Below are 23,487 nucleotides of genomic sequence, written 5' to 3'. Positions count from 1 at the left end.
GCTATGATAATATTTTAACAAAGCAAGGAATCTCTTGAAAAATTTGAATATTCTCTAAATGAACATTTTAATCCTGCATCAATGAATTGTAATGCTTTTGATGGTTTATACTTCTTGGTGCTTTGAATATATTTGGGGACAAATAACACAGAACTATTTTTGAGAGTGCTATTGATGGGATAAGCAGAAAGTGGTGGTATGGGTCCTCTTGATTGCATCTTTTAACTTTCCACAGTCAATGACAGGTAGGATTTCCACTAGTCATCGGCACACATTGGCTTGTACACATATTTCAAATCAGCATTGTCTTGACCTGGGATTATACTGCTGTTCCCTGCCATTAACCAGGCAGCACTGTGTGTGATGCTGACCTTCCGCACAATACAAAATAGTCCAGGAATACTTCAGCCTTTAGTGCAGCTCCAAGCACCTAGCACTGGCATCATCCCCCATGTCAGCCATGAGCTTCCCAAGGACAGAGACCCTGCTGATGTCTCTCCCTGCAGGACAGCCTTTGGTACCACCAGCCCCGCAAAACTGTGGTTTTCATCAAAAAGTGTCCTTTTAGCATTCCCCACCTCTGCCCACTCAACAGTGAAAGCACGCATTCAGGGAAGGAACACCATTTTGTCTCTCCTCCAAACAGGGGTGCTTACGAGAGTGAAAGCAGAGTCTTGTCCCAGTTTTGCTAGAACAAAGACCAGAACTGTGTCCAGGTGGACCAGGATGTATGCCCACCTTCAATATCTAAATTTTTTAACTACAAAACTCCCTTAGCTATGCCAGACCCCATCATTGACTAAGCCTGTATCATGCAATAGAGGTGAAAATGACCTTAATGATGGTAGTGAAATGACTAAAATCCAAAGCGTTTTAAAAATGGGAGGACTCTCCATGAATTTGCCCGTGGTGTTGGTGCCTGATACAAGCTACATGGTGACCAGGCCTCTTCCTTTTGCTCTCCTCCTTTCAATCAAGAAAAACAGGTGGCTGTCACTATAGACAATTGCCAATAAAAGAAGAAAAAAGAAACCATGAGTGAAGGCGGTTGGGGAGTAGGTGGGGTGATCTAGGGCTGTGTGAGGATAAGGAAGCCAGATCTGCCACAAGCCATCTTACTTCACTTTCCTTCCTTTTTAATCCCTAAAGAAAAAAGCAGAGTCGAGTGTGCACTGATCTTGCAGTAAGCTTCACTTAGACCGTAAAACTGAGTCCATGTTAAATTATGCAGCTCGCTATATTAAGCCAGGACTTTCCAGTCCACCCAAAGTTTCCAGGAAAGTTCTGTTTGACCTTTGTATAAAAGACCACCTTTACTAGGTGACTTATTTTTGCTGCCCTCTTGGGTGGTCGAATGAGGCAGGCAGACTTCCCTGTTGAACAACATACAACCTTCTTGTTGCCAACTGAACATTACACTAGGATGTGGCTTGGAGGAACAGTTTCTCAATACTATAAACAACGGCTTTCTTGGAACAGTTTGTTGCTGAAGCATAAAGAGAGGTTGCTCTTGGATTAGCCTTGAGTAGCATGTGAATTGGTTAAGGAAGCGAGTGTGGCTGACCCACTGAATTACAGTGGCCATAATAGAATTGAATTCAGTATCCTTTAGGGGAAGCTCTAAGAAGAGTTATTATGTCACCAAACCTAAAGAGAAGGAATTTTTTGAAGAGCCAGAAAGTCAGGGAGAAGCAGTCTTTGGGGAGACATTGCAAAGTCAAAAAAGAAAAAAAACAGTTTAAGGGCAAAGGCTAGTTGAAATACAAATTTGTTCTCTGTGATCCTAAATATATTAAATCATACTTCAACAGAGCGGTATGCTGTCCTGGGATGGAAGAGTTGTTAGAGTTAGGATGGGGGATTAAACACATTGAAGATACTGAAAACAAGGCATAAGAAAGAAGTGATAGGGAAGACATTCACTCTGCTTATCTGAATGAAAATGTACTTAAAAATAGAATTTCTAGTAACTCCTATTCAGTTATAGACTTACTCTAGGCTATTAAGAGGTTATTAAAGAATGTAAATGATTCTGAGTGGAAAAAAGGGAACAAAAGAATGAGAACATCAATTTACCAGTTTGCTGAACAACCGCAGCAAAGCAGCTTGGGTAGTTGTCAGAGCTTCCCAAGAAGACCATGGTTTGGCCTCACCCATCACAGGGACAAATATTTCTTAAAATATGTATGAAAGATTACACATGGAGAAGAAAGATGGAGCTTGGAATTACTTCCAAATCATCGCTGTTCAAGGCATTGCTCTTTATCTCTTAGCCTCCATGGCAGATTGGCTTAAAATAAACTATCAAGTGTGCAGGGCAAGGATGATTTATTCTTTAGTAATATCCCACAGATTTGTCCCTGCATAATTGTTCTACTTGGTCAGCACTCTTATTAACGGTTACAGCTGAATGTTGTAGCAGCTCATGTCTGTCTGTCTAAGCATCAGCCATCTGTGCAATAACTTTTTCAATATCCTAATAATAGTCTCTTCGTGTGTCCAGGAAGGCTTCAGCTCAGTAAGTGTTGCTTTCATTTAAATAGAGCACTTTCTAGGCTAAAGGAGGACTCCTTTGTCCTCCTTTGCCACTTGGTGTGAAGAATGACCTCACGAGTGGTGCTGGTCACATCATCTCTTATGGGGTCTTCTACATACCTTTGGTTTACATGAATGTGCTAACTATAAACTGGTGTTAATGCTACATGCCCGCTTAACTTGTACCAACCTGATGAAGGATATTCAGTCTGCTACAAATAGAACCCAAGAACATTGAGTAGGTATGCTCAAGATTCAGCGAGTTTTGCACAGGAAAGGGTAAGCCCACTCTTGTTCAGTACCTTCAATAGTCTATATTACGTTGCTACTTGGTGTCTTTTTTCTCCACCATCAACTATGTCATTTCCCTACTACACACACATAAAGGTTATTTGAAGTAGTTATTTTTGATGTTCTGGGCACCTAACAGTGTTTGACATAGTTTTTGCTATTGGCTGATAGCCATTTCAGGATGATTAAAGCTAAAGTTGATACCTTACACTATTATTGCATATACCTTTCAACTTGAACTTGTTTAACAAAAAGAGGATGCACCTTTTTAAAGTTCCATATTTTAGATATTTTGCAAGATACTCTCCATGTCATTTCGGCAATTGTCCTATAATCTGGATAGTATTATCCCTGTTTTATAGGTAAGGAAACTCATGTTAAGTAATCTTAACATGATTAAGTTAAGAGTTAAGTAATCTTCCCAGTGATAAATATCTAGTAGCTAGTGGAACCAGGATTCAAATTCATGTATCTCTGACACTAGAGTCATACAAAATCTATCCAAAAAAACCACTCACTCAAAATCCAACCTGCAAACATTTTAAGACATTTTGCTCCAGAGTCGACACTGATCCCCAAGTCTGCTGTCTTCCAGAAGGATGACATGATTAAGTAACTAAGAGAGACTCAGAGAAAGTTTCTGCTCATACTCTGCTCCCAAGTATGGGTCCAACTTGGAAGAGTCTGGTGAAGTAGAAAAAGAGCTCCCTTTGGTTTGACCTTGAACAATACAAATGGAGAGAGCAGAAGGCAGCTTGCTGCAAGAGCCCCGAGTTGTTGCTGGTTGACAGTGTCCTTCTATAGAATAGAAACTCCCATTTTGAAGTCCCAGGTAGCTGATAGGTGAAAATGTATTATTCATGCCAATCTTTGGGGAAAACGCTCACCTGTGTGGTAAGATAAGCCTTTTCCTATTTTGGGTGTGTGCTTTTTCTGTCAAGATAAGTGGAGAGGCTACATATTGGAACTTTGGGAGAAAGTTTATACCCTTCTAGTGACCTTGAGGAAACTAGAGGCGCTTCTGTTCTATGGTATTCCCAAGCCCATTTCATGCTCCAAAAGACACTTCACGGGGCACATGTTAAATGTCAAACTGGCGCTAGTAGACAACATTTACTTTGCCCGATGAAAGAGTTGCAGAATGATAAAGGAGGAAATGCATTCTCTAAGAAATTATATGCAAGAATAGAAGGCTGAGAATCCAATCTCATACACACAAAACATCCCATTTCCCCAGTTCTGCATAATTCTGCATAACTTGTAATTACTCATACAATGGATGTGCAGAAAGGCCATAGGTGTCTCTTGGGTTTAAAGTAGGAGCTGTAAGGTCTCTGAGTAGAAATGCCACTGGAGCCTGGCCAGGCAGGGAGCCAGATAGCATCTGGGCACTTGTTTTAAGATACTAAAGCCATTTCTGTGATCGACAGATGCCTACGAAAGAGTCTGAGTTGCAAAAATGAAAAAGCCTTTTTACACATTGCTGGGTTCAAACTGCCTCAGTCTGCGGCATTCAGGCTGCGCCTGCGCACATACGCTGAGCAGTTTGACTTCAGAGGGCTCTTCTGAATATATTATATTTCACCCCGAAGCTGTTCTTTATAACAAACAGGAAACCTCACTAAATTTAACCCAAAGTTTAAGCAATGGAAAGACACATAGATGATGTCGTACATTATAAATATTTTTTGTACTTGCTCGTTTATTTCTAAGGAAATTATGAGAATGACATCATAATGATGACTGACTTTTATTAGTGTTTTTGCTCTGAAGTTCTGGACAAGTAGTGATGAAGAAAAACAAATTGTCTAGTGTTATCCCCTAATACTTTACCTGATGTTTTCTAGTGACATTAATCTGAGGAAGTAATTCTGGGACTACCATACACCATTAGTTTTCTTTTCCACATTTATCATGAAAAAGCATCATGGTAGTAAAGCAAAACGTCTCTTAAAACAGATGATGAAGAATAATTACCTTTAACTGTTACCTTTTATTTGAACTACCACTTGCATTAATCCACAACTTAAAAAACAATTTACACTAATATTTTGTAGACCATTTCTTATTCATATCAGCAGGCTTTTCATAACTTTATTATATGGTTTTAGCAATATGTGTCGTTGCTCTACCAATACCAATAGAAGTCAGTAATAATCTATTTTTAATTAGAACTTTACTCTAGGACATGTTCTAAACAAATTCTTTTAATGACTTATTCGACAAAATTGAGTCTTAGAAGAGCATGGAGTTTAGGTATATGTGAGACATGAAATGGAGCACAGGTTTAAAAGTTTTCCATTTATAACCTCAACAAATACTTGACTGCCTAGTAAGTGTCATTCACTGGACTCAGTACTGAGATGCACTCGAGGGATAATCAGATCTGACTGCCATTTAAGATGGCTTTATGTGGCAGGGAACCTGGTAGGTACAATCACCACCCAATTCTGTGATAGCAGATATCCTAGAAACATACAGATGTTAGGAAGAAATATCATTCTGGGGTCAGAGAGGACTTTGCAGAAGAGCAAGAGTTGCCTTTTAAAAGATCAAAAGTCATTCTAGAACAACTAGATGGGGATGAACTTCCAAACAGATGGAATAACCAAGGGCAAAAAATATGCGGCTCTAAGAGCCCAGGACACATAATGTCGACCCAGGAAACATAAAGTCGAGTGTGGCTGGAACAACAGCACATGAGACAAAATGGCAGAAGTTGGAGAAAGAGGTTGGGCTGTCTTGTGAAGGGTCTTGTGTTCCTTCTTAGGTTATTTAGGCTTATTATTTAGGTGATGAGCATTTTGTTATTGCTTTAAGGAGGCAAAGTGAAATGATGGATTTGTTCTTTATAAACCTGTGTAAAACAAGTGGAGTGAGGCCCTATTTATCATCAGACAGAGCCAATGGAACGACAAAACTCTCATAGCCAGAGAAATGAGCTGCCTTTTCTCTAGTCCACGGGCTCCTTACCTCCATTTAGTTTTACATTAAGAAACAGCATGATTCAATTCAAAAAAGATAAACACATGCAATTTGCAGCAACATGGAGGGCGCTGGAAGGGATCATGCTCAGCGAAATAAGCCAGAAAGAAAAAGAAAAATACCGGATGGTCTCACTCACAGCAGGAATCTAGAAAACTTAAATAAGGGACCAGGAAAATGAATAACTATAAGAAAGTGAAAATCAAAATCAACAAAAAACTATGAACCAGAGACACTTTTTGGGGGGTGGGGGGCGGGAGGGAGGGATTGGGGTCAGAATGGAGGGGTTGCAATTGTATGGGGAATATAAAAATAAAATTTATTATTTAAAAAAAAAAAAGAAACCGCATGATTCAAAGAAAACAGATTCGTCTGTGTTTTAACCAATTCAACAGCCTGCTTTGGGCGGCATTAAGGGCACTGCTGTCTCCTGCTTCTAGACTATTCTGGGATGGTGTGTAGTATTCTACAAAATAGTATTTCATTATATATTTGGCAGTTATCAAAAAAATCATAGCTGTATCTGTGGTAGTCTTCTGTTTATCATACAATGGAAAGATTGCTAATTTTCCAATTAATATCTATCATATTTATAATAATCAGATAGCTGGATTTCTAATATTCACATCAATTGGACCTTATATTTTGATTATAAATGTAGGGAAAATTCTTTAAATATTTTATATTATCCATATTAATCTTGATAGGTAATTTCAGATTTTCTGATTCCCCAATTCCCGCTATCCAGACTTAAGGAGTAACAATTTAAATCTGGAATTATTTAAGAAAGAGCAGAACAAGGCATAGTGCTGATCTTTGTGTCCATAATTAGTCTGATAAACTGCTATTTTTGGATTTTGCTTTTCTGACCATATGATTCTTAAAAATATCTGTCCCTTTCACTAATGTGTTTGTGTTTATATTCTTTTTTTAATGTCACTAATTACGTATAAGTACAAGCATGAGTGTCTTTATATAATTAAATAAGTCTATGTAGATTTAATTTTAAGGCCTTTTATAGGTCTTTTAAAAGCCTTTGAGGGTCTTTTAAAATTGGTTCCTTTATTTTATCTCCAGTAATACAAATATGCAGTAAACCAAGCAGCTTTGCTGCAAATAGCACAAAATAACTAAGTGCCACCAGAGAAGCCCCTTCTCAAGCCCTCATCCCAAGAGTCACAGTCACACATGATCAATGAGAAAAAAATCAAACATTTCATAAAAAAAAAATAGGGTGCAAAATTACCCCTCCAAAGTCAAACAGTCACAAAGCAGGGATGCAATTCCAGCTTTCAGCTTAGAGAACCCATCTAGAGCCAATGTCTGGACCTGGCCCTCAGCCACCCGAGATTCTCCACAATCCAGAGCGAGAATGGGAGAGTGTGCATGTTTGTGTTCTTCCTTTAGCTGTCTCTTTTTCCAAAAATTTATCCTCAGTATTCACAAAAGGTATCTCTGGGATATGCTGTTTTCTTTCTTCCCTCTCACTCTCGGGCCCCTTGAAGGCTCACCCTGAATGGGCATCTTCGGAGAGATGGTCTCCGATTTCCTCTTCCAACTACGCTTTTTCATAACCAGCTAGACTTTGCTTTCATGGGCCTCTCCAAAATTTAATTTTGTATCTATATGTAGGCTTACTTGTTTGAAGTCTCTTTCCCCAACTAGAACAAAATAGCATAGACATGGCACACAGCAAGCAGGGCCCTCCTTTGTTGGACTCCAGCAGTGGGTGGGGACCATTCTGCACCCCTTCCTTAACAACCTCCTAACAGGCGGGGGCAGGAAATGCCCCTATTGGAAGGTGATAAAACTGAGACACAGGGAGGCCAAGTAACTGCTGTCAAAAAGCGAACAAGTGGAGGAGACAAGTTGCATAGCAAGGCCATCTCCACCCCTGAGCCCGTGCTTTTGAACACGAACAAACAGGTGCTGGATACTGGAGTCCTGGTGGGAGAGCTGCATAGAGAGTCAGGATAGATGGGAATGATGTTACAGGTGTTGAAGGGAGCAGTACTGGCACTCAGGAAGGTGCAACCTTTATAAACACTCATTAGTCTTGAGATTGAGGACGAGAACTTATCTCTGCACGATGATACCACAAATTAAATGGGGAGCATTAAATAGCCATCAGTTTTATCAAATTCATATATGTTGACTTATGAACATATTAAGAAACGCTGATCTGTCTTTCACTGTTGGGCTTCTCAGTTAACTAAGAACACAATCTCATGCAATTTGAGTATTGGAAGTTCCACCACATTCTACCTATTGGTCCCAAGTTATATTATCTGCAGATATTTAAAGTGTATTTTCCATCATTTATACTATGGGAACAGAGCTTGCTTTCCATCGAAAACCTCCCCAGTGGCGGAACAGCCATGGGAACAGTAAATAGCCAGACACTATCTTCTGCAAAATAAATTTTCATGTACTTAAGGCAAGTGAGGTGTACACAAGAGGTTTTCTTTTATGAACTTTAGAAATCTAAGACCTCCATTTATTCTTTCTTCATATGTTCTATTTTGATTTTGTAATTACTTTCCTATCTTTAGTCTGGTCCTCCTAGGGATTTTTCAGGTACCTATATATACAGTTCCCATACTTGGATGTGGGTTCCTATGAGCTGGCCACTCACAGGCAACTGTGACCTATTTGCTACCTAGAAATCACAGCAGAACATTCCTTGACTACCTGGAGAGTGTAGCCCCTATCTCCAGGCAGGCCTGGGGACAGCTAGGCTGCTGTGACTTGATTATGTGACTGTCTCCATGGTAGTCTCGGGATAACTCCGCCTGTGACAACACCATACTTTGCTGATGCAAATGTCTCTTGACGTATGGTCACGATGCCCCCTTCCCTGTCCCTCATAAAACTTTGTCCCCCATTCCTATCCCACCCTCCGGACCTTATTCCTCATACTACCATCTCATGATCAGCTTTTACTAGCCCGTATGCTTTCAATAATGGCTCAAGAACTTCTGCTCAAGTAGCAGAGCCTTGCCTTGCAAACCTGCTCCACGACTGCTGTGTCCCTCATTATGTTGCAAAGCGGCAATAAAGTTCCTGTGTCAACCCTTGGAGTCCATCTAATGGGATAGCATCATACTTTCTTGATCACAGAAAATATGGGACTGCAAAATTATATTTAAATTTGTAATATAACTCTACTGAAGATGCATCTTTTAGAAATATATTAATTTTATTCAGATTTATTACAAATATGTAATATATCAAATATAAGAAAGAACTATTTAATTTGGAGAGCTGAGGTCCAGCAAATGTTTGTTTTCTAAATGTTGATGTGTAACTAATGATATCTTGGAATAAGAATATTTCCAATATAAAAATGAATGTTCAGATGGATCATTTTTAGTCTTTCCATGGTGCTGTGTTGCTAGAATTCTGCCTCGAATCACTTTATAAAATAATATCAAAGATTCAAAGAATTTGATTTTTCTCCTTTGGTATATTGCAAGTTTAATTGACATATAAATCATGTAAATACAAACTCTACTCAGAAAACCAATTTTAAAAGTGCCATAATTTTTATATGACCTTGAAGTTCCAGCAATCTATTGCATAACTTTTCAAAAGAAGTCACATAGAGGAAACCTCATATTTTCTTAAATTTATTAGTGTTCCTTGGTGGTCTAAACTGTTGGGTTTTTTTTTCAAGGTTTCTTTCAAAGCAATAATCTTACTTAATTATTTGATGTTTGTTCTCATGTAAGTCAATTTGAGTTCTTATTTGGAGTAACAATAGGAAATACATAATGGCAAAGAGTGGACAGACATGACTAAGAAACTCAACTACCCTAGTGTTATATTTCTACATATGATGAAGATAATGTTTCTAGCTGCATGACCACTGTATTAACCACACATCATAAAATATAAACTTTATGAAAGCAAGAGTTTGAATTCATTGAAAACTATTTTCTATACTTTGCTAGAGGTAAGCATTTATCCTTAATATTAGGATATTTTTTCTTTGAATTAAAAGGACCCTGAAACTCCCATTTTTTTGACAGGAGAAAATAAACTACAAAATATAAATCAGATGAAACTCTTAATAAGCTATACTTTATTGTCCTTTATATTTTAATGTTTAAAACAAAATGGTCAGACTTTATGACTCAGATTTTAGCTTTACAGATGGCCAGTGAAGTCAATTTTATTTCACTAGTTTTCAATCTAATAACGTAATACTCCTAATAATTTAATAAAATTTTGACTTTCATTGTTATACAAGTCTATAGTCTTTATATCTATACAATCTTTATTAGTAAACTATGAAAAATTATTTTACTTCACTATAGACCAAGTCTTTCTAAGAAGAATATTTCTAAGTTACAAAACAGTAAGATACCTTTTTACTTGTTAAGTAAAATATATGATGGGATTTGAAGAGGTTAGTGTGTTTTCTAAATTACTTCCTTGTTCCAAAGGAATTATCTGCTTTTCCAACAAGTTTGGCCAATATTTGCCAATGTGATTTTTTTTTTTTAAATATTTGTACTTTAAGCATGATCCTAAGAAGGAAATTCTTGAGAAAGTGAGAGAGGGAAAAATGAAAACTGCCCAACATAAACAAATATATTCTTTCTTCACCTAGTTTTTGAGGATCTGTATATATATTAAGATTTTATTTATTTTTGCATAGAAGAACTGGGGTGCAGGCCAGAGGTGTGGGGGGTAGTGAGAGGAATCACCAGAGTGGGTAGCAGAACAGGCAGATCTACTGAAATACACTGCTGAGGGGAGCAGTGGGTGAGACAGGCTGGGCCATGTGGGTTAGCTCCCTGGCCGGAGATTGAACTCAGGCCATAGAGGTGATAGCACTGAGACTGAACCCCTAGGCCACCAGTGAGGCCCAGGATCTATTTTTCCATCACTGTGGTATGCTCTCTTAGTTCTTGAATAGTCTTATCTTCTTCCTTAGTTTATAATTGGATATTCAAATTTGAATCTAAATTGCATACTTCTAAAATATAAATATGTATTACATTAGTCAACATCACTCTGCAGTAATTCTCAGTCATTTGCCAATATCAAGAATGCATATTTTTCTATCATAAATCTTGGAAGTGCATTTTTGCCATTTGTTTTTGGTGGGGAAGAATTACCATATTATTACACCATACACAAACATAGGGGTTGATTTGTTTCTCCTATTTCTTTTCTTTGTTTGCTAAAGAATTATATTTAAGCTTGGAACATGCAGACTATGGCCAAGCAGGTCTGTTTCAAATCTTAATGAAAATCCAGATTACCCCAACCTTGCAAATATTCAGTAATGAGGCAGTGGTAAACACATACCATCTAACTCTCCTGAAGAAATACTACGGGGTAAGCCTGGCGCTAGCTGCGTCACTGTGCCTTTCCATGCTGCAATTTTCTGAAGTCCAAAAGTTCTTTGAATGGTAGGCAGCAAGATAAAAGTGTCTACATCATTTAAATGCATTCCACAACATTTTAATTAAAATGTAGGGTTACGGGCCTCCCTGGTGGCGCAGGCAGTTGAGCGCAGCGCTGTGAAGCTGTCTGCAGCTTCTGCAGTGCTGGTTCAATGCCCGCCAGCCGCGGAGCAACCCACATGGCGCAGCAGACCTCTCCTGTCTCACCCGCTGCTCGCCTCAGCAGTGTATTTTGTCAGTCTGCCTGTTCTGTTCCCCACTCTGTCTCTCATGGATCCTCTCACCCTCCTGCACATAGGGCCTGTACCCCGGCTCTAAAAAAGAAATATAGGGTTACATTTAAAATCACACTCCCAAAATCTTATTATTGTATGGGTCAACTGAATTTGCCCACTGTCATAAATAACTATTTTCAATTCAAATAGCACATTGGAATTTATGAAATGATTTTACATTCACTGCTTCCTTTGATGATCTGTGTGACCTCACAAGAGGAAGGAAAGCTATTTACCAAGCACTTTTAATTGGCCTCTTCCCCATTAAGTAACCCAACAGACTCCTTGAAAGGATTGTGGTGTGTTCTGCTCTGTTTTGGGTGGGCTACTAGATTTTATGTATGTTTTATCTAAAAAAAAAAAAAAAAACAAAGAAATACCTTTTCTATCATGTTTAATGAATGATTTAATTATTTAACCCCCCCTGTTTAATTTACAAAAAGATTTAGATGCTTCACCTTGAAACGAAGGAACAGTTGTGATAGAATTTTAGAGCAGGAGGGAAAAGAACAGAACACAATAATAAGGGAGGGAGAGAAAGCAGTCAGGAGAATAGAAATATGAACGTTTGACAGCTGACTCGTCTCGTCTCTCAACAACCACGTCAGTGACATCAAGTCACCAGCTTGAAATGGGCCATGATTGGTGAGATATTTACATCACAGAATGTAAACAAGTCAAGACATTTTTCTTTTCCTAAATAGTGGGTTTACCAGCACAATATTGTTTTAAAACCTAAGTTAACTGTGTTAAAATAATTGAGATCGAAGCTTTAGTTTATCCCCCTTGTGGAGCTCTGGAGAGCTCATTTAGACTATTTGAGTCCTGCTTCGTGACCATGGGTGCTGATGAGGGCATGCAATGCAACATATTCATTACGTGTTCATTTCTTCAATTAGAAATATGTGGTGGAACAGTATCACATGATAGTTTGCATTTTGAGCAAGCTGCTTAAAGCTGCTACCCTTCTGAGGCCTTATTCAGAAAATAAAAATAATAAAATAGCATTACACTCTAAAGTTGTGATAAAGTTTAAAACAAACAAACAAAAAAATGCTTGCAATTTACTTAGCATAGTTTCTGGCACATAGTAAAAGCTCAATACATGGTACCAGGTTCCACTATAGATGGGATCTTTTGTAAGACACCAGACATACCAAGATCAAGTCTTTGGTTCAAGAAGCTTACAGCCTAGTAAATTCATCTAGTTGCTAGTTTATGTGTCTTACATTTTGCTCTAACAATGTTGTAGCCCAATATTTTTGCACTTTTATAGTTCAATCTAGAAATATTTACATTTTAAAATCTAAGGTACAATAGGTATTAAACCTGTAGCTTGTCATAGAAGAGTCTAGTGTAGTTACAAAGCTTTTTAAAATTGTCATTGTTACTCGTTTTTAATTCTCATGGATATTCTTATGATTTTGTTGAACCTGTAACTTATTTTCATGTCGCCTAGATGGAGCAAAAGAACTTCTCTTTCTCTAAGTGTTACCAACATTTTTGTACATTTTCCTTCTTCTGAAGTGTTTAGCGGTAGGATTTTATTTGGGGGAAGAGTTTATTCTTTCTCTTGTTTTATTATTTTGTTACTTTAGATTACTTCAAATAGATGTTTCACACAGTTTGATTTTATTGAAGTATTTTGTTCTTTGAAGACAATGTTTTGGTGAACTGAACTTTGGAATAACATAAATATTATTAACATTTGACATATATTAGGCCAAATAGTCCCTAGTGTTCAAGATATTCTCTGTTACCACATTGGATTCCTTGGGTAGCATATTAAAAATTTTTTATAAATATCACAGTTCAGTCCAGAAGGGAAGAGGAAGGGCGGAGTGGGTGAGGGAGTAGATAACTCAGGACAAAGAGGACACAGCAAAGTGAAGAATAAAGTTGGGTTGATTATGTGAGCTTAATGTAGTATGTACAGTATGTGTTACATATGTTGTGCATGCCACTATAATATACTATACACAATATGTACTAATGTATATACATTTTATACATTATTAACATAATGTAACATGTTGATTTTCTATGGCTCATACCTGAAACTTGTGTTATAATGCAATGTTATTTCAGTGAGCATGAAATTTAATTCCATTTGATAATACAAGGTTTATATAAAACATGAACATAGATACATAAAATACTGTGACTACAATAGTTTTTAAGTATATAACTGATATGTATATACACTTTCCCCATGGGTGCCAGATGTCAAAAGATCATCCATATATAGGATAAGAAGCCACTGGGAATCTATATTCTTAAAAAAATAACCATTTCTAACATCTTCTCCTTGTGTAGACTGTAACCCAAACCCAGAGCAGTTTGTTTATGTTTGAAAAAAATGTGCAAGAGAACTGTTGGAGAAAGCCAGTAGACTTTCAGGTGGATGGCATCTACCTAGAATATGTGTCCTCCTTCCATTTGGAATCTTCTAGACTGCCTTTGCATTTGCTACCTTTAGAAAATAAGGTGTACAGTCTCTAAAAACAGATAAGATATGAGCCTTTTGCTATGCACCAGAAATTATATACCCCATGAGACACTTCCTAAAAACCTGGATGGCTGGGTGCCTTCTAACAGCTTCCAACCTCGCTGGAAGTTGACGGAGTAGGTCTTTAGTGTATTGGTGCTGATTTTATCCTCAGAGATCAAGAGAGGTACGATCAAACCAAAAGAGTAATTAACAAAATGATACAAAACATTTTATAAAAATGTGAAGTTCCAAGTAAGATTTGTATAAAGGGAGACTACCAAATTATACCATGTGTTCTTTGACTTCAATGGCATTGGTAGAGCTGATCATGACCTCCTCTTTCTTCCTAAAAGGAAATACATTAAGGAACTTCGTAGGGTTTTTACATGGGGTATTTTGTGACCCCAAATGAATTTTTCTTCTCACACCAACCAATTCTTTGACACCAATTGTGTGTCAAATGATTCAATTTAATTTTGACTCTAACTATTGAGAGTTAGCCTAGGCCCCACAAATTAAGGGATCAACTACCCCCACAAGACTACAAATAGGATGTCTAGGATACCCATAGTTCTACTGTTGACTACAAATTCAGAGGTTCCCACAGACTCAATAATTCTCTAGAAAGACTCACAGAACTCAGGAAAGTACTTTACATACCATAACTAAACAACCAAATGGAAGAGATGCATAGGGCAAGCTAAGGGGTGATCTTAGTCACAACATTTTATGTATGTATGTTCATGTTTTATTTTATATACATCTTATATTGTCAAATGGAATTAAATTTCATATTTACTAAAGTAAGCACAGAGATTTGGACACCCCACCCTCCCAGCACCTCAAAATGTTGAGCAAGCCAGACGTTCTCTAAACTCTGTTGTTGTGGAAGCTTTGATACGCATATTGATTGAGTCCTGGCCATTAGTGACTGAGCTCAACCTCCAGCCCCTCTCTCCTCCTGGAAGTTTCCTGTGTAAGTGGGAGGAAGGGGCACAGAGGGACTAAACATTCCAATCTTCCTATCACATTTTCTCATACCTCTGGCTCCTGGCCCCCATTCTGCGGCTCTCTGGGGCTCGCTAAGAGTCACTCATTAGCATAAACTCAAGTAAGTTTGACAGGGGCTCAGGAGAAATAACAAAAGACTCTCCTATTGTTCTGGAAAGTCCAGTGATTTTAGCTCTGTGCCAGAAACTAGGGACAAAGCCTAAATATATTTATCATTTTAGCACAGAACCAACCCATGCAGTTCCTCCCATAAGTTAACTCAGGACCTTCAGGGATTGACTCCTTTTCTGAGACTTTTAGAACTATTGCAAAGCAGTGTTTTTCCAGGAGTTCTGAAGAAAATAATGCTCCACATGGCCTTTCAAAACATGGTCAAAACAAAATAAGAGAGAAACCTTAGGTGTTAATACACTAGCCTCTAGTTATCTAGAGTGCATTGTTACTCTATTTATTATTCATTTTTTGGATCATGCATGTTTCTAATAACGTAGCATTGTTTAACCCCTTGCATGGCCCACATGAGCATCATGAAGATGTATAGTGGGGAAGAAACACCGAACACTTGCCTTTCCAACTGCTTCCTGTATAAGCCCTGTTTAGTTCTTGTTGATCATCTTATCCCTTGTGCCAGTCATAACACCTAACACATAGAATACACTCAATAAATATTTGTTGAATGAATGTGAAATACAAACTTGTTTTTGAACAAGGGAGATCTTGAACATAGCACTGCATTATTTAATTTATATCTCATTGTTTTCTCAAGACCATAGGACCATTTCCAGCCTCCTGAACTTGATGCCAGTGACTTGCCCCATAGGCCACTAAAAGAAACGATGAATCCCATTCAGTGCTGCCCAGTTCTGTTCCCTAAAATCTGCAAGTTGACATTCCTTGAAAGAAATTAAGGCAAATTTTAAAGAAGCCAGGAATCAGAAAAAAAATAATCTTAACCACATTGAAAGTATGAAGAGAATGTTTTCTTTCAAACAGTATCACAATAAAAGACTTTCAAATAATATTCCACAATTTCTCTGAAAAAGAAAAAAATGCTTTCTGCTATAATCATGCCCTGATTGCCTCTCTTCTGCATAGCTACTTGGTATTCTTCAAAGAAAAGGAGTATTCTTTGTAGATTGGTTAATTTTCATCTGTTCACCCAGAGAAGAGTTTATTCCAAAACTCTAAGACTAGATCTGACCTTGCACTTACACTAAAGTCATCAGTGCTCTCTGTTTGGGGGTTTGGTCTCTGCTGTCAGCCTGTGAAATTACTCCTGAGAGCCAAGTGGGAACTATAGTGGCACACTGTGAACTTAATTTACAAAGTACCTCAGGAGGGTTTCTGATTAACGCTGAAGCCTGGGCCTATCCCAAGGTTCCAAAGTGTAAAGGGAAACATTTTCAAATCATGCAGCCACTTGATTTTGAGCAGTGATTTGTGTCTGGTGTGGGGCTTCGGAGAATTAGGAGGTTGATGAGAGGAGAAGGGAAGGTCTCACGGTAGGTAGGGCATTGGTCAATGAGCTAATGCAAGAGAGAAAGACAGAGACAGAGACAGAGAGACAGAGGCAGACACAGAAACAGACAGAGACAGAGAGAACAAATTAGCCAAACAGAGCAAACCCTAAAATGTTGTTTGTAAATGACTTGTGGTCCATTTGCTTCTAGCAGTGATGTACATTCCCAGAAGCACAACATGAACACAAAGAATATTAATAATGAGTACAAAGTGTAATATGATTAATTGGACAAATCACTGCTTTCCACATGGGATTAACAGCTTTCAAAAGTCTAATGTTAGAAATCCATGTCTTTGAAAGACGTGGCTCCCTGGACCACGACTTCCATTCGCCATTCTATTCATGTGTTTTTCTCCCTTTCAACCAGTTTGGCTCAACTAATAATCACTGGAGAGTCTTTCTCCCCAGATGCACACTAGAAACAGTTCAATCATTTGACATTTCTAAGAGTCCATGATTTTAATTCTATAAAGCTACACACAAAGAGGGGAGAGGATAGGAAGGAAGAAGGGAGTCAGTAATGTTAGCATAAGGGTTTTCTGCAGAGCCTCTGAAGCTGGAGATCAGAGGCTGAAACAGGGAAAGGAAAGGAGGCAGTGCTTAGGCTGTGATCAATAGAAGGAGGCTGTGGACATGGAGCCCAACCTGGTTAGAGGGGACTAAGAATGGAAGAGCAGGAGCAGGGAGGGTTGGTCAACAGCCAGTCCTGCCTCCACACACCAACACTGGGTTCTCAGGCTGGACCAATATCCTGGAGCAATCTCAGGAGGCTTGGGGGCCTCAAATGTCTGGTGGGATTTCCTGTGCTATGCCTCCACTGGCCCTGGTCCAAAGTTAACCTTTCATGGCCAATCCACCTACTTCTCCATGAAATCTTGAGAAATAACTCAGATCTCAAGGATAGGTTTGCATGTGAGAGGTAAATCATGATTGATCAGTAACACACTACAAAGAGACAACATAACTCTGGAAATTTATCTGAGCCAAACAAAACCCATCAGGCCAGTTTCCTGACCTCCGGAGTGTATCCCTCCTTCCTGATATCCCTGAATCTTTAGGAGTTGTGTTATATCATTTAAACTAATTTTGAGATACACTCAAGGTACTTACTTAATACTTTTTTTTAAAGCTTCTTAGGAAAATAGTTCTCTGAAATGAGTAAAAAATAATTAGTCATTTCTAGATCAACCAGAACACCACTTTGCATTTGCATTTGGAAGTGAACTAAACAATTATGAAATCACACAAAACGATTCATCAGATGTAAATCCTATAACCTGACAAATTCAGAATTACTGACATTTTTTAGGTGGCTCTTTTGATATAGTTCCTTTCACTCATATATCTCATTCTGTTTTTATATTCGGCACATTAATAAATGTCAAGGATGACCCCAGATTCATTATGCGATAGGTGAATCTCCAAAATGAAAGATTATCTCCTATTGAGGATTTGTTTAAATCTCTTTTCCCATCTGTCTACAGTGCCTGCATTCTACATTCTTAATTCCTGAAAGGCAACCAGCATGGTTTGAAACCATGTTGCTATCCAACTCAAATTGTGTTCCAAATGATTCGATTAAAAACTACAAAAGAACTACTTTCAACCAAAGCTTCTTATAGATGAACACAAACATTTGTGAAGTGGGCATGCCTTACTTACTCTGCGCTCCCAGCTTTAGAGGGAAATATATTCAGAAGAGGAATTAATCACAAACTAAATCCCACCCCTAGGCTTCCTTATACATCCCACAAGGAGGTCTAAATATGCAATGTTTTTCTACAATCGAATCTTAGTGACACATCCCAGCTCTCTGTGTCTCACGAGATAGGCAAGAGATATTTGCTCAGTGGAAAATCCTAGAGCCGTCACATCACATCAATATTAAAATCATCATAGCAAGAGAATCCAAAAACCAGGCGCGTTCATAGATCCTAGTCATCAGTCCTGCCCTTCCATGAGGTGATTCTTTTGATTAAATTTAAGCCTATGGTGATATGCAGATGAAGTGGTTGACTCCTTTGACATTTGAATACTGATTTGGTAATTCTGGGATATTTGCATGCACTTTATCATTTATATACTGTTGAAGTTTGGATGTTTATATGAATAGTACATATCTGAAAGCAGTTTTCCTCTAATCTGGGAAATAAATCAGACTGTGCTTATTAAAAGTGAACTTTGATGCCTAAAACTTTATAAATTCTCAAATCCATACAGAATAACAACTACAAATAATGCTAAGCACATGCTGTCCTGGGGGACAAAAGCACGAGGGGCTTCATTACCGAGCACAACCTTGCAAAGAGGTTGCAGCATTAGAGATTTTTTTTCTCCTCTAACACTTCTGAGGAGGAACTTAGAGCTTTTTGCCCTAGTAGATGCTGTGATGTTTAATGAAACGGCGGATATAGGATGATGTACCAGATGCAACTGCAGCATTTAATCTCTGCGTCTTGCTTTTCACCATTGTGACTAACTCATCAGACTACACAGGAAATGCTCCCTGGCCGCTGAATATGAACTTTGCTCTCTGATCGAGATAAATTTAGACACTTTGATTTCATTATAGAAATTCCAAGACTACTTGTGGGATAAAACAAATGTTAAGACCATATTGAATTTCATCAAGCTGAATTAGCAGAAAATAAAGATAAAATGCCTTTCTATTTAAGAACATGATGATATTTTAATTGGTACAGCATTTGGCATGGCTAATGTACACAATCCTTGACATTCATGTAATAACAAAAGAAAGTTGTTTCGGGTTTTTCTTTTATTTTTCAGTATCTCCTATTCCTCCTAGTTTTGCTCCCTCCCACCCCCATCTTGGCCCTGGCTTTTAGCTCTTCTCCCAGGTCTCCATCCTTCTATAAGGAAAAACTACGCAGGGCAGGGATACATGTAAAAATACATCACTTCTATGTAGATAGGCCCAGGCTGCTTATTACCTAGCTGTGATGAAAGACCACCATCGTCGTGACAACTGATGTCGATGCCTCCAGGGTAAAACAAAGGTTTACATATTACACAAGCAATTGAACTGTTTTCTAAACATATTGCCAAGACAGTGGGAGTTGGCAGCCCACACTGTGTTTTAGGTTTTGGAGACTTGAATTAGAAGTGACTGCTGATTATGAACCTTTTTATTTGTCTTCTATGAACTACAGCAACCTAGTAACCCAGCAAAGAATTCTTCACCGCACTTAAACTTGTCTTCCTAGCTTCCCAAGATTACATGCACAAATCACTCGACAAAAGTGCTGTAAGAGTCCTGCGCGTAGATAACCACAAGACAATTGTCTTGTTCTAACCCTTCAAGAGTACCACAAAGTGAAATGTTTTATAATCCTTTTTTGTGCAGTAGGCAAGGAAGAAAAGAAAAGAGTTTGGGCAAAGATTATCCAGAAGAAAGAAAGAGACTCTTTCGGGGTTCCAGTGGAAGCACAATAAAGAACATAATTAACTTCACGATTCTTTGTGTTTTTCATTTGACTGCAGGGAGGAGATGAAAGAGGACTGTTAAGCCTTGCATTCCATCCCAATTACAAGAAAAATGGAAAGCTGTATGTGTCTTACACCACCAACCAGGAACGGTGGGCGATCGGCCCCCACGACCACATTCTTCGAGTGGTGGAGTACACCGTCTCCAGGTACCCCTGAGCGGCACCCAGGCAGGGATGTGTTTTCGTCTTATTTTCCCATTATCTCTTCATAATTTTTCGTGTAGGAGTTACACGTAATTAGCCATAAGATGGTAATAATTAAACAACAATCTACGTCTCGCTTACAGCCTGGAGAACTGAGCAAAATGAACGCTCTGGCACTTTTCCTCAATCATCTTTCTACTTAAATGCTACTTCTGAAACTTAGAACAGAGCACAGTTTTCCCAGTAATTTTTAGGAACTGCTCGTCAAGGCTGTGTTCCCTCACCGGCCAGCCGGGCATCTGCTCCCTGTCTGTGTCTGTCGCCTTGCTGGTGAGGGCTTCTGCTTCTTTAACAATCCTGTGTTGTTTCCACCCCACAATACAGAAAAAACCCTCATCAAGTGGATCTGAGGACGGCCAGGGTATTTCTTGAAGTAGCTGAGCTGCACAGGAAGCACTTGGGGGGACAGCTGCTCTTCGGCCCCGACGGCTTCCTCTACATCATCCTTGGTGACGGCATGATCACGCTGGATGACATGGAAGAGATGGATGGGCTGAGGTAAAACAACCGGTTCCTTTTGGTATGAACATGCTATAAATGCCAAGAAAAAGGGTCAGAGCTAGTGAGTTTAGAACTGTCCTTGACAAATACCGGATGATGTCAGTTATATGTGGGATACAGAGAAACAAAGGGTCACACAAAACCAAACCAGTAAGAACCACGAGGGGAGGGTGGAAGGGGAGGCAGGAGCAGGGGCACGGAGGGCCAGGGTGGGGCCTGTGGGCGCCGTGGTGGTGACATGCCTCTGGGGAGGTGGGATCCGGAGCCTCTCAATCACAGACAGTGTTGGAAACGAATGTCACCGCCACTAAAAAAAAAAAACTGCCATTGAATTACAGCACCTTGGTGACATAACATTTGTTATCCTTGTCTGTATTATCAGATGAATTGGAATCCAGTATTAGACTAATGCATTCTTTTTGAAAGTTGCTAGGCTGCTGTCCCAGCACGGATTGTAGGGGTGCCATTCTGATAGGCAGGGTGGGAGAAGCAAGCACCCCCTGAGGCCTGCAAATGCTGGCCCCGGGGAGCTTTTGGGGGGGCAGAAAATACATGGATTGGAGAAGGAATAAAGATCAGGTGCAGAAAGCCACGCGCTTCTCATTCGAGTCGTCAGCCAGGAGCTGTACCTTGACTTCGCTTCCTGAGCGTTGCTGGGGGGAACGGTGTCCCAAGACTGGACACTCATGTGGCCCGGCCATTTCTCAGTGACTTCACAGGCTCGGTGCTTCGGCTGGATGTGGACGCGGACACGTGCAACGTGCCTTACTCCATCCCAAGGAGCAACCCGCACTTCAACAGCACCAATCAGCCCCCCGAGGTGTTTGCCCACGGCCTCCATGATCCAGGCAGGTGAGAACACGGCCTTGGACCTGGCTGCTTTAAAGCCAGCTGGGTAGCCAGGGGGCTGGGTAGGAAAGAGAGCCACCCCACAAAAAGCGGCAAGAGGATGTGCCTCTAAAATCACCCCAACTCGCTATCCCATCACCCTTTCTCCTGTCTGGGGGAAGCAGATGAAGAAGGCAGCTTAGACCAGGAAAATATCAGTATCAGGTTAGACCAGTATCAGTTTGTAAGGAGTTGAGCTAAATATTGACATTTTTTACATAAAAACAAGAAGTAGAAAAGGAATTCATCGTGACCATAGTGAACTATCAAGGAAGGAATGCTGAAAGGAACAGAGAGAGAAATTCCAGGTACACATCAAAAATGCATGTAGCAATTCTGTGATGAAGCCTGCATCCAATCTGCAGTCTGTTACACAGACAAGGGGACACGTGGCCACATTCATTCACTTACTAGCGAAGTTATTATTGCTATGTAATGTTTATTGAGTGTTCACTATGTGCAAGGTGAGTATTTCTCAAACTTTTTATTTTTATAATCCCTCATGCCCTTCATCTCCCCTCCATCAAAGTCCGAGTCTACAGTTCATTTCCTTTTTGGCTTCTCATCAGATCTTAAAATCTGTGCAACATGGAAGAGGGAAGGTGGGTTCAGGATGTGGAGGAAGCTGTCACATTCCATTCCTCTAGCTCGAGACTTGCAGCACCACAAAGCAGTACTTGGAAGTCCTGCAGCCTGAGTCACTGCAATCCCACTGGTGCTTTGGTGCAGCCTCCCCTGGGTTCCTGGACCCTTGGTGCAAAAACACGGTGCTAGCTCCTTTACAGACCTGATGATGGCAGGATGCCTGAGCTGTGGTCCTGCCTCCTACAGGCAGCGGGGCCTAAAGGAAAAACTCGCATCCCTCCAAGAGTACTCAAGCAGAGGAAGGCTTACTCAAGCCGAAACAGGGACCTCTCTGGTGGAGCAAGGGGTTAAGCGTCAGCACTATGAAGCTATCTGCAACTACTGTAGCAGTTCGACCGCTGGCCAGGGAGCTATCCACATGGTGCGGCAGACCTCTCCTGTCTCTCCCTCTGCTCCCCTCAGCAGTGTATTTCAGTCAATCTGCCAGTTCTGCTCCCCACTCTGTCTCTGGTGAATCCGTTCACCCCCCACCTCTGGCCTATACCCCAGTTCTTATAAGCATAAATAAATAAATCTTTTTTAAAAAAATCAAGCCAAAAGGAAGCTAAAATAATTACTGGCTAAAAGGAAAGCTTGTATTAAGCGCCCTGGTGCAGAGTACTGAACAGAGTGTCTTGCACACACTGTCTCTTTATGCCTCTCAGCAGTTCCCTCGAGTAGCTGGATCAGGCACTCTCCCTTTATTTTTAAAGACTTTCATTTTCAGAACGATTTTTAAGTTCACAGCACAATGGAGCAGAAGATACAATGTCCCCATGTGCCTCCTGTCCCCATGCCAGAGCACCCTCTCTGTTATCTGCATCCCCTACCAAGCGATCCATTTGTTAAAATCTATGAGCCTACACTGACCTATCACTATCACCAAAATCACACTTTCCATAAGGTTCCCTCTTGGTACATATTCTGTGGACTTGGACAAATGCCCAATGACCTGTATCCATCATGATAGCATCGCAAAGATAAGTCTCACTCATCGGCCTCCATTTTACATAAGAAACTAAAGAGTCCGATGGTTCTCAGGAAAGCTGGTTTCCAGCCAGAATTCAACCTCATGCTCCCAGCAACTCCATCTTTGGGGGACTGGGCCTTTCCTTCTAGATTTACTCTTTCTTATTAGAAACAGATCAAATTTTTTTGCTCATCGTTTCTCCATCTTCAAAAAATAGCACAGAAACATGTTCTCATCCTGCGTGGATTTAGTTCTCCTGAAATCAGA

At 39.7% G+C, this 23,487-nt stretch overlaps 1 protein-coding gene across 1 annotated transcript in view; it reads left to right on the top strand.

Annotated features, from left to right (window-relative positions):
* HHIP (hedgehog interacting protein) overlaps positions 1-23,487 on the top strand; it is a 90,490-nt gene that overhangs the window by 36,049 nt on the left and 30,954 nt on the right. Inside the window, exons 5-7 of the mRNA XM_037497545.2 lie at positions 20,029-20,180; positions 20,562-20,735; positions 21,447-21,590. Coding sequence (XP_037353442.1) covers positions 20,029-20,180; positions 20,562-20,735; positions 21,447-21,590 — 470 coding nt within the window. The remainder of the gene's footprint in view (positions 1-20,028; positions 20,181-20,561; positions 20,736-21,446; positions 21,591-23,487) is intronic.

Source organism: Talpa occidentalis, unplaced genomic scaffold (assembly GCF_014898055.3).
Source record: "Talpa occidentalis isolate TD23 unplaced genomic scaffold, MPIMG_talOcc4v2.1 talOcc4.8, whole genome shotgun sequence".
Lineage (NCBI taxonomy): Eukaryota > Metazoa > Chordata > Mammalia > Eulipotyphla > Talpidae > Talpa > Talpa occidentalis.
This window is presented reverse-complemented; position numbering and strand designations above follow the sequence as displayed.